This window comes from Somniosus microcephalus, chromosome 5 (genome assembly GCF_052327205.1).
Source record: "Somniosus microcephalus isolate GS21.2 chromosome 5, FLI_Smic_1.0, whole genome shotgun sequence".
NCBI classification, from domain to species: domain Eukaryota; kingdom Metazoa; phylum Chordata; class Chondrichthyes; order Squaliformes; family Somniosidae; genus Somniosus; species Somniosus microcephalus.
In genome coordinates, this window is record NC_140991.1 from 81,749,449 (window position 1) to 81,762,035 (window position 12,587).

The following is a 12,587-nucleotide window of genomic DNA, read 5'->3' on the forward strand; positions in this document are numbered from 1 at the left end:
GCCCAAGATGTGCCATTCATTAAAAGGTGCAGTATCATGGGCTGGGAGTGTACAAATGTTCATGGTCCCGGCATTTGTTGCTTTTGTTCTAGATGAGGTTCAAGATGCAGGTTTGGAGGAGGGGGAACAATTGGGGTTTTACAGGGAGGGGGGGCTGTAGGGGTCACCTACTCCTATGTGCACACAGGTATTATGCAGTTAAGGATTTTAGCATGTAATATTTTATCAATATTGTTATGAATGAGAGCATGATTTTTCTGTGGTTTATTCTGCTTCTGTGGGTTTTGGATTTATCATTCATAAATTTTGATCATGACTCCAGCATCTCAAATATCCAATACCCAAGTACTGGGTATTTCAGATGCTGGGGTCATGACTGCTGTAATTTGCATCTTAACATTTTCTGCATTTCACTTTTCCTGCATGCCTTTGGGTTCTTTCTGTACATGTAAAAAATGAAAAATAGGAAACGAATATATAAAAACTGATGTTGGTCTAATCCATCAATTTCCCATCTTCAATCTGAAAAAATGACACAGTTACTTTTACCTTTTCCTGGCAGTTTAATAATGTGTTCTGTAATGCTACAATTAAGTCAGTTTGTGCTTCCCTTTAACAAGCTTCATGTAAGAAAAGCAATAATTCTTAGAGGGCTTGACAGGGTAGATGCTGAGAGGCTGTTTCCCCAGCTGGAGGTCTAGAACTAGGGGTCATTGTCTCAGGATAAGGGGTCGGCCATTTAGGACTGAAATGAGGAGAAATTTCTTCACTGAAAGGATGTGAATCTTTGCAATTCTCTACCCCAGAGGGCTGCATATTCTCAGTCAATAGATTTTTGGGCACTAAGGAAATCAAGGGATGCGGGGATAGGGCGGGAAAGTGGAGTTAATATAGAAGTTCAGCCATGATCTTATTGAATGGTGCACCGGCTCGAGGGCTGTCTGACCTACTCCTGCTCCTATTTCTTATGTTCTTATATCATCCAATGCACAAATGTTATGTAGCCAAACAAGCTGATCTCAATTGTCCTTCCTAAATCTATTGTATTACATTTGCACTGCAGTCAAAATTTTAAGGTTACAATATTATTCAGAGAATATTACTTACAAATGTTCTGTCTTTGTGTACTACAGCGTATTCTCAGTAATCTTTATAATATCGCGAAAACAAAATCATGTTTTAAGTAGCTAGTGGCATGCAGTATTTAAAGGATAAATTTGGTACTACTGACATCTTTCATAATAATGAGTAATGAGTGTAATCAAGAATAAAATTATGCCAAAAACGAGAGAGACAGAGAAAGTGATATCACAACACTGCACATGTCGTTGGAGGTGCCCAGCTCCTGATTTCTGGAACGCATAGTTTGGTGAAAGATTGAATTGCACCCTCACAAAAACAACCCCAAGGGGACTAAATGCACCTGGGCTGCATTCACACAGGCAGTCCAGCAAGTAGATACCTTTGAGTTGAATTAGAGGTTTCACCTCGGCTTGTGAAAATGTGTGAATTTTTGCCTTTTCCAAAAGGACTTCCACTTTATCACCCCCAAATCACAAAACTAAAAACATTAGACACAAAAGCAAAATCAAAGATCTGAAGATTTTAGGGCTCACACTCTGATGAAACACAGCTGGTTTACTTGTGAAATCAGCATGATCAACTATAAAAGGTCTCTGGTAAAATTACGCTTACTGTATCATTTAAATTATTTATACAGAGTAAGTTGCCTCCTGACATAATGGTAACTGCTGTCAAATCACATCAGTAGCCTAGATCAATACAACATTGCTTCTGCAATTCAGACCTGTCTAATAACAACCAAATTGCAGCAAATTGTTATACAGGTAAAATGAATACAGAAATGATTCTTTCTTGTTTTGTTAAACTTGTGCTCGTCAATGTGAGAGAGGTCTACATTGCATGCACTTTTTGTGTGCACTCCTGTGGCTGACCTTGCTTGGGGCAGATGTAAAGTTCCATCTCCACTGGTTTAATATCAAACTCAAAAAGCACCTCCTACTGCATCTCCATTTCCTACATCAGCTATTTTTCTGGCCTCCCCGGGGAAGACTGCCAATACAGTATTGAATTATAGGCAGTTCTGCGCTGTAGAATTGTATACATTAGGAACTAGAGTGAAGTTGCTCAAAGCTCATTTCACTCCAGACTCTTGCAGCCAACAGAGAGAAGAGGACATTTTTCTTCTGAGTTTAAACCAGATTCAAACTCAGGTCCCATAGGTGAAAGATCAGTGCTTTAGCACACTCCATCATCCAGTCTTCTCCATGTTATTTCCTTTTACTATATTAAAAAAAAACACCTGATGAGTAGCTGAAAGTTTTCTTGCCATATAAGTGCCAGGCAATGGCTATCTCCAACACACGAGAGTCTAACCACCACCCCTTGCCTTTCGAAGGCATTACCATCGCCAAATCCCCCACCATCAACATCCTGGGGGTCACCATTTACCAGAAACGTAACTGGACCAGCCACATAAATACTGTGACAACAAGAGCAGGTCAGAGGCTGGGTATTCTGTGGCGAGTGTCTCACCTCCCGACTCCCCAAAGACTTTCTACCATCTACAAGGCACAAGTAAGGAGTGTAATGAAATATTCTCCACTTGCCTGGATGAGTGCAGCTCCAACAACACTCAAGAAGCTCGACACCATACAGGACAATGCAGCCCGTTTGATTGGCACCCCATCTACCACCTTAAACATTCACTCCCTCCACCACTGAAGTACCGTGGCTGCAGTGTGTACCATCTACAAGATGCACCGCAGCAACTCGCCAAGGCTTCTTCGGCAGCACCTCCCAAACCCGCAACCTTTTCCACCTAGAAGAACAAGGACAGCAGGCGCATGGGAACACCACCACCTCCAAGTTCCCCTCCAAGTCACACACCATCCTGACTTAGAAGTATATCGCCGATCCTTCATCGTCGCTGAGTCAAAATCCTGGAACTCCCTACCTAACAGCACTGTGGGAGTAGCTTCACCACACAGACTGCAGCGGTTCAAAGCGGCGGCTCACCACCACCTTCTCAAGGGCAATTAGGGATGGGCAATAAATGCTGGCCTTGCCAGCGACACCCACATCCCATAAGCGAATAGAAAAAAAAAATTAACATAATCAATATCTTCAAAAATAATCATCAGCAATGGCACAATTACTGCTTTCAATGGCAAGAAAAGTCCAGACCAACGATTCATGGTCACCCAGACAGCCAACTTGTATCAGCCAAATCTAATTTTTCACAGCAATAAGCTGGTCTGTGCATACACATGTCTGCTGCTTCTGCATCTAAAGCAATTGGCAAGCGGTGCCTGCCAAAATTCAGTGGCTGATTTCTTTTTTAGCAATTGTATTGGTCACTGAAATCACATGCCCTGCTGCTCGCTGCTCAGGTTTATTGGTGCCAGTGGCAGTGGTGGTGGTGGCAGTGGACAGCGACTGAAGCAGTGCATGAGGCTCCATTATCTATTGTCTGCAGAATGAGAAAAGATTACATAGGAATCAGATGGACCAAATTAAAATGAGGTGGTTTTTAATTTACATATACAAATAAGCATAGCATTATCTGTCTCTTCCGAGGATTCTCCTGCACGAGATATGTTTTCTGTATGAGTCACCCTGTGCTTTGCAAGACCATGCATTGTGCAGGCTCGGTGTACAGTAATACACAGTAGAATCAATTAGTTCTGCTGAATGATGTAGTGTATCCAGGTTTGCTGACTATCCAAAGCTGGTTGGGAAAGTAAGTTGTGAGGAGGACGCAAAGAGGCTGCAAAGGGATACTGACAGGTTAAGTGAGTGGGCAAGAACATGGCAAATGGAATATAATGGGGAGAAATGTGAAGTAATCCACTTTGGTAGGGAAAAATAGAAAAGCAGAATATTTTTTAAATGGTGAGCAATTGGAAAATGTTGGTATTCAGAGGGACCTGGGTGTCCTTGTACACGAATCACTGAAAGTTAACATGCAGGTACAGCAAGCAATTAGGAAAGAAAATGGTATGTTAGCCCTTATTACAAAAGGATTGGAGTATAAGAGTAAAGAGGTCTTACTGTAATTATGTAGGGCTTTGTGAGACTACATCTGGAGTAGTGTGTACAGTTTTGGTCTCCTTACCCAAGAAAGGATATACTTGCCTTAGAGGGAGTGCAGCGAAGGTTCACTAGCCTGATTTCTGGGATGGGGGATTGTCCTATGAGGAAAGATTGAGTAGACTAGGCCTATATTCCCTAGAGTTTAGAAGAATGAGAGGTGGTCTCATTGAAACATAAAATTATTAAGGGGCTTGACAGGGTAGATGCTGGGAGGATGTTTCCCCTGGCTGGAGAGTCTAGAACTCGGGGTCATAGTCTCAAAATAAGGGGTCAGCCATTTAGGACTGAGATGAGGAGAAATTGCTCCACTCAACAGGGTTGTGAATCTTTGGAATTCTCTACCCTAGAGCGCTGTGGAGACTCAGTTGTTGAGTATATTCAAGACAGAGATCGCTAGATTTTTGGATACTAAGGGAATCAAGGGATATGGGGATAGTGTGGGAAGGGGGAGTTGCGGTAAAAGATCAGCCATGATCTTATTGAATGGCGGAGCAGGCTCGAGGGGCCAAATAGCCTACTCCTGCTCCTATTTCTTATGTGTTTATGTTAAAATACATGTTTTACTCACAGGATCTCATAGCTGTACAGAAATTAATTGTTTCATAAAATCAAGAGATATAAAAATATATAGAAGTGTTGTATAACATGGGGGAATTTTAACTCTTCTCGCTGGGCTGGAATGTAGCAGGCGAGCAGTTACATTGTCTCGGGACAACTAGGGATGGGCAATAAATGCCAGACTTGCCAGCGATGTGCACATCCTGAGAATTAATTTCTAAAAAAAAAGTTACATCAGGCGGGTCTTTTACAGGTGTGCGCTGTGTCCCACCGACTTTCTGACATTCCCCACACCCAGCCAATACAGTGCGCCGAGGAGCAGACCCAGAACAATCTCCCCTATTATTTCCATGTGCAGCTGAAACAGGGGCACAGCACCAAATCTCAGAAGACTCACAAAGTCATGAGATTTCAGGAATCTCACTAGTTGGAAAGTCTTAATGTACACTGAGATATACAATGGCTTCATAAAATATGTGTGTGAAAGTAAAGGATGAAAACAATAATGTTGAAACTGGATGTTTATTAGCAAAAATCATGAAAGTGAGAAACTGGGCATTCATGAGGCACTGTGGGCCATCAGCAGCAGCAGAATTCTAGTCCACCACAATCTGTGACCTCATGGCCCGGCATATCCCTCACTCTACCATTACCACCAAGCCAGGGGACCAGCCCTGGTTCAATGAGGAGTATAGAAGAGCATGCCAGGAGCAGCACCAGGCGTACCTAAAAATGAGGTGCCAACCTGGGGAAGCTGCAACACAGGACTACATGCATGCTAAAAAGCGGAAGCAGCATGCTATAGACAGGGCTAAGTGATCCCACAATCAACGGATCAGATGAAAGCTCTGCAGTCCTGCCACATCCAGTTGTGAATGGTGGTGGATCATTAAACAACTAACGGGCGGAGAAGGCTCCAAGAATATCCCCATCCTCAATGATGGTGGAGCCCAGCACATGAGTGCAAAAGACAAGGCTGAAGCGTTTGCAACCAATTTCAGCCAGAAGTGCCGAATGGATAATCCATATCGGCCTACTCCCGAGGTCCCCAACATCACAGAAGCCAGTCTTCAGCCAATTCGATTCACTCCACGTGATATCAAGAAATGGCTGAGCGCACTGGATACAGCAAAGGCTATGGGCCCCGACAACATCCCAGCTATCGTGCTGAAGACTTGTGCTCCAGAACAAGCCATGCCTCTAGCCAAGCTGTTCCAGTACAGCTACAACACTGGCATCTATCCAACAATGTGGAAAACTGCCCAGGTATGTCCTGTCCACAAAAAGCAGGACAAATCCAACCCGGCCAATTACCGCCCCATCAGTCTACTCTCAATCATCAGCAAAGTGATGGAAGGTGTCATCGACAGTGCTATCAAGCGGCACTTACTCACCAATACCCAGTTTGGGTTCCGCCAACACCACTCGGCTCCTGACCTCATTACAGCCTTGGTCCAAAAACGGACAAAGGAGCTGAATTCCAGAGGTGAGGTGAGAGTGACTGCCCTTGACATCAAAGCAGCATTTGACCAAGTCTGGCATCAAGCAACCCTAATAAAACTGAAGTCAATGGGAATCAGGGGGAAAACACTCCACTGGCTGGAGTCATGCCTAGCACAAAGGAAGATGGTTGTGGTGGTTGAAGGTCAATCATCACAGCCCCAGGACATCGCTGCAGGAGTTCCTCAGGGCAGTGTCCTAGGCCCAACCATCTTCAGCTGCTTCATCAATGAACTTCCCTCCAACATAAGGTCAGAAATGGGGATGTTCGCTGATGACTGCGCAGTGTTCAGCGCCATTCACAACTCCTCAGATAATGAAGCAGTCCATGCCCGCATGCAACAAGACCTGGACGACGTTCAGGCTTGGGCTGATAAGTGGCAGGTAACATTCGCGCCACAGAAGTGCCGGGCAATGACTATCTCCAACAAGCGTGAGTCTAACCAACTCCCCTTGACATTCAATGGCATTACCATCGCCAAATCCCCCACTATCAACATCCTGGGGGTCACCATTAACCAGAAACTTAACTGGACCAGCCACATAAATACTGTGGCAACAAGAGCAGGTCAGAGGCTAGGTATTCTGCAGTGTCTCACCTCCTGACTCCCCAAAGACTTTCCACCATCTACAAGGCACAAATAATGAATGTGATGGAATACACTCCACTTGCCTGGATGAGTGCAGCTCCAACAACACTCAAGAAGCTCGACACCATCCAGGACAAAGCAGCCCGCTTGATTGGCACCCCATCCACCACCATAAACATTCACTCCCTCCACCACCGGCGTACCATGGCTGCAGTATGTACCATCTAAAAGATGCACTGCAGCAACTCGCCAAGGCTTCTTTGGCAGCACCTCCCAAAGCCGTGACCTCTTCCACCTAGAAGGACAAGGGCAGCAGGCGCATGGGAACACCACTACCTCCAAGTTCCCCTCCAAGTCACATACCATCCTGACTTAGAAGTATATCGCCGATCCTTCATCATCGCTGGGTCAAAATCCTGGAACTCCCTACCTAACAGCACTGTGGGAGTACTTTCACCACACGGACTGCAGTGGTTCAAGAAGGTGGCTCACCACAACCTTCTCAAGGGCAACTAGGGATGGGCAATAAATGCTGGCCTTGCCAGCGACGCCCACATCCCATAAAAAACGAATTAAATAAGAAAAAAAAAAAGTATATGTAATTTGTGTAAGCGGTGGGGCATGGCGTGGAGAAAGGACTTTCGGGAATAATAACTTTTATAAAGAAAGTATTACTCAGCACCACTGCCCTCTCCCCCAGCACTGCAACCCACCAATGAACATGAAGGGCAATGACCCCGACAGACCTTTACTCCCTGACTGCAGGCCTAAATGACACCAGAAACAAAATTAAACAAGCTGCCTACATTGCTGCCAGTGTAAGCACAGTCGTGCCAAGATACTGGATGTATCATTGCTCCCATAGCACTGTTCAAATCAAAGTCCACTGACTTCATAAAATGTCTATGTAAAGTACACGTTCATAAAATATATTTATGAATGTGCACTTAAATGTACAATGACTTCATAAAATATGGGTGAATGTACATTTAAATATGCATTAGTTTCATAAAATTATGCGTTAATATACACTTACATATACAATGCCTTCATAAAATATAGATGTGAATGAACTTTCTTGAGAATAAAAATGGATTAAAAACATTTAATAACAAAAGATACCAGTGGTCAATGTTGTATCCGTTTGACTTTGCTCCACATTTTACAGTATTTGCATATAATAGGGTAGATAGTTTGTGACTATCCTTATAAATATATGGGAGATGAGATCAAACACCATTATTTGAAAAAATCCAACAGAACCCATGGAATTCTGAAGCCTACCATAAAAGGAGATAATTTAATGTCAGACTTACCCTAGACTGAACAGATTTTCCACTTGCTTCAACAGTTCGTTCCACATACTGAGATGAGAGCAGATCACTAGGAATTAAGAAAAGTAGATAAATTAGTCAACAGGGAAATACTAAATATGGTGAGGGCAAGGGATTTATTATCAACCAGATCCACTTACAAACTGGTATTTTCATTACCTCAGGGATTTTATGTAAAGTTGCAGTACTTGGGCAACAATCGTGCTTCGTGCAGAAATTTGCAGGATTTGTGGTGAAATGTCGCAGCACTCCAAATGGCTTAATCTGCATGTGGTCATCCTTCTGAAGTTTTTAACCCACGCGATGGGGGGAGGGGGAGAATTTTAAATAGGAGCAGGTTTCAGGCAGGCAGGGCCGATGTAAAATCTACTTGACATCATCAGTTTGAGGCCCAGGCTATTTTAAGTCCTGGTCGTTGTTTGTATCCCAGCATGTCAGCTGCCCGCCCAAAACAGGTAGAAGGAGGCAGCTGAACAGCTTCAAGCAAGTCAAAACCACATTACCCACCGGCTCCAAGTTAAAGGGGAGGTGGCGCAGGACCATTTCATAGGTAGGAAGGGGATGGGGCAGCAAAGGCCTAAACTTTCCTTATGGGGCCTAAAATTGCACTCCTGGTCCTCCTGGCCCCACTAAGGAAAGTTTTTGACACCTTAGAGGGCCTCCTCTTCTTCATCACAGGTACCTCGCCCCCCCCCCCCCAAAAAAGCACAGTTAAGATGCAGCAGGGAGGAACCGAGTGAGAAGCCTTTGCACAGCTATTTTGACTGCGTGCCTGCCCCTTTCTCACCAGGTGGGGTGGGCTAAAATTCAACCCACAGTTGACACACGCCACATTAAACAAATTAAGTTTCTTGTACTAGAGGCACTATTATCAAGCATGACAAATCTATTTTAGCAAGCTTTTCGTTTAATGAGCCAAGACAAGCTAATTGAACTGCTTAAAATTTACATTTTATCTTTATCTTATAAATTTTCCATTAACACAACACCCTAATTGGTATATGCAAGGCATTAGTGTAAAATCTAGACAGGTTACATTTTCAAGGTATGTTTTATACGCATAATTTTAAACAAGGTGGGGCAGAGCAGAAGACATAAAAACAGAGCCTAATTTAAGATACATTAGCGCTGGCAAGATGGCTAAAGGATTGATTAAGTAATCAACTGTAATGCAAGTAGGAAAAACAGAAATATCGTTGTAAAATTGAGTATGTGCATCATACCTTATTTTTAAGAACTAGGAGCAGGAGTAGGCCATTCAGCCCTTCAAGCCTGCTCTGCCATTCAATAAGATCATGGCTGATCTTCTACCTCAAATCCACCTTCCCGCACTATCCCCATATCCTTCGATTCCCTTCATATCCAAAAATCTAGCGATCTCTGTCTTGAATATACTCAACAACTGAGCATTCACAGCCCTCTAGGGTAGAGAATTCTAAAGATTCACAACCCTTTGAGAGAAGACATTTCTCCTCATCTCAGTCCTAAATAGCCGACCCCTTATTCTGAGACTAGGGGGCGATTTTGTGACTGGGGGCGTGTTGGAGGTGGGACTGCTGCGTGTCAGGTTTCAGTCCCGCCTCCATCGATTTGTGGCCAACCAACGCTATTTTCCCTTGATTGACTTTGTTAAGCCCGCCCAGTGGGCTTAGCAGGCCAATCAAGGGAAAGCCGGTTGCAGAGCACGTCAACGTATGATATTACATCTGTCAAAAACTTTTGACAGATGAATTGTCATCGTTTGACAGCTCTGTGAAGCTGCCAAACAGCGACATTCTCTGCAGTTTGATGAGGTCTTGAATACAAAACACCATCAAACTTCTTTCTTTAACAGAATTGAGATGGTTGTTGGATCTGTGAATACGACGGCCATCTGTCATCCCCAACGCGGAAGTCCGAGACTCTCCGCATACAAACCGACTGAAGCCTGCAGGAAGAAACAAAGGTAAGTACACTTTTAAAAACACTTTGCACTTACCTCAGATACTCACCTCTACACTCTTGCACCCATCACTTACCTTCACACCATACTTTTGCACCCCCCGACCCCCGCAGACCCAGTACTCGCCTCGCTGGCATGTTTTGGAGCCTTCGGGAAGTCCACACTTGAGGGCAAAAAGGGGATAATCCTATTTTCTGCCTGTTAACAGGCAGTTAATAGGCTTTAATCCCTTCCCACCTCCAAGGTGACAGGACCCAGCGCGGGTCGGCTACCCGCCTCCTGGGAAGATGGCATGGAGGCAGGTTGGGCACCCGCCCCCAAATTCTGCCATTTTCCCGGCAGTCCCGGGCTGGCAAAATCGCCCCCTATGACCCCGTGTTCTAGACTCTCCAGTCAGGGGAAACATTCTCCCAGCATCTACACTGTTAAGCCCTATAAGAATTTAATATGTTTCAATGAGATCACCTCTCACTCTTGTAAATTCTAGGGAATATAATACTTTTATAATTGTTGATTTGATAAGATCTAGAAATTGATCTAATTTATTAAATTACTTCCCTCTAGTGTCTGGCTGTTTTTCCACAATAGAAACAGTTCATTATTGTTAGAGTTTTTTTAGATAATAAAATGAGAATTCAGTAAATGTTTCTTTTTTTTTTTAAGAAGGTGTGGATAAGACCGAGATATTTGATGTATTGATTTTGGCGTTTGCTCATCTTATTTAACATTTCCCTAAATTATTTTGTTGGGTGGTGTATCCAAGCAGACATCACAATTACTGAAGCTGAAGCCAGGTTGGCAAAAGAAAATATTATATGTGTACTTTATCAACAAAAGGGCTCATTTTGCAAGTTCTTAGAGCCTCAGTAGCAATGGGCGAAGGACAGAAATTTGTACCACAAAACTTGGGGCAAGAAATCCCACTATTGGCATGTGCGGGCCTCATTTAAATGGGTAAATATTTAAATCAGGTCCACAACTGAATCATGTGACATTGAGCGAGGCTACGCCAACAGTGTGCACCTCACTCACATAAAATGGGCTCTTGGATCAACTCTGCAATAGGGCTTGTTAGCACAAAAACATAGAAAATAAAAGAATGAGGGATTGGGAAGACAGCATTTGTGTCCCTTTCAATCACTGGAGCAGATGTGTTTTAAAGAGCTAACTTGATTCTCCTTCTAATTCTGTTACTTCATAGGGTTAGATGAAGTAGGGCGAGAGGAGGTTCATGTGGAGCTTAAACACCAGCATAAACCAAATGGGCCGAATGGCCTGTTTCTGTGCTGTAATTTCTATGTAATATATTATTGTCTCGGTAAATTTTAAACAAAGTGGTCAGAGCAGAAGACATAAAAACCACAGCCTAATTTAGGGGAATGGTAAGTAAGATGAGCAAATGCCAAAATCAATATATCAAATATCTCGGTTTTATCCACACCCTCTTTAGGGCTGGCAAGATAGGGTAAAGATAGGCTAGTTCAGCACAATATTGCTTTGATGCAAATGTTTCTTGCAGCAAACACAACTGTATATCATTAAAATCGACCAATAAAGCTCAACTTACAAAGTAATTGCTGACAAGGAGTCCTGTAATTCATCCCAAATATTTATTATATTTTACATATAACAGCTTCTAAATCACCTCATTTGTTTTTAAGAACAGATGATTCCTGACGGTATATCAGATTTCAAACTCTTACAATTCAAATTCACTGGAACAATAACCTAGTGGGAATGAGAACAAACTAAGCCATGGGGAGTGAGGTGGACTGGGATAGGACCAGGCCACAGGGAGTGAGGTGGACTGGAATAGGACTAGGCCATGGGGAGTGAGGTGGACTGGGATAGGACCAGGCCACAGGGAGTGAGGTGGACTGGAATAGGACTAGGCCATGGGGAGTGAGATGGACTGGGATAGGACTAGGCCATTGGCCGCAAGGAAGAGTAGGACCAAGAGCAGGACCAAGACATGCGCATCAAGGAGAAGTGGAACAAAGACCAAGCCATGGACAGCAAGAGGGAAAGGAATTCACCTAAAAAGTTATAAAGTTCCAGCTTGTGCAAGAACTGGAATAACATAACAGACTATTACAACTGACTTCAAATGAAATGTAACAACATACTAGTTATTATATGGTGCGTTGTGATTGCTGTCTTATTTTTAACCTTACTCTGACATTTTTGGGGCATAGGAACAGGAGTGGGCCATTCAGCCCCACGAACCTATTGTGCCATTCAATTATATCATGTTTGATCTGTATCTCAACCCTATTCACGCACCCTAAATATATCCCTTGATATCCTTAAGTAATAAAAATCTATCGATCTCCTCTTGAAAGCTCCAATTGCCCAAGCATCCACAGCCTTTTGGGGGAGAGAATCCATATTTCTACTACCCTTTGTGTGAAAAAGTGCTTCCTGATTTCCTTCCTAAATGGCCTAGCTCTAATTTTAAGATTACGTCCCCTCATTCTTGATTTCCTCATCAGAGAAAATAGTTTCCCTGTAGCTACTTTATTAACATCTTTTATCATATTAAAACAC

At 43.3% G+C, this 12,587-nt stretch overlaps 1 protein-coding gene across 1 annotated transcript in view; it reads right to left on the reverse strand.

Annotated features, from left to right (window-relative positions):
- Positions 1-410: 410 nt before the first annotated feature.
- The window catches only part of LOC147117154 (disintegrin and metalloproteinase domain-containing protein 22-like), a 140,724-nt gene continuing 128,547 nt past the window's right edge, over positions 411-12,587 (reverse strand). The window contains exons 4-5 of the mRNA XM_085987205.1: positions 8,081-8,147; positions 411-440 (exon numbers count right to left, since the gene is read on the reverse strand). Of these exons, the coding sequence (XP_085843331.1) occupies positions 411-440; positions 8,081-8,147 (97 nt within the window). The remainder of the gene's footprint in view (positions 441-8,080; positions 8,148-12,587) is intronic.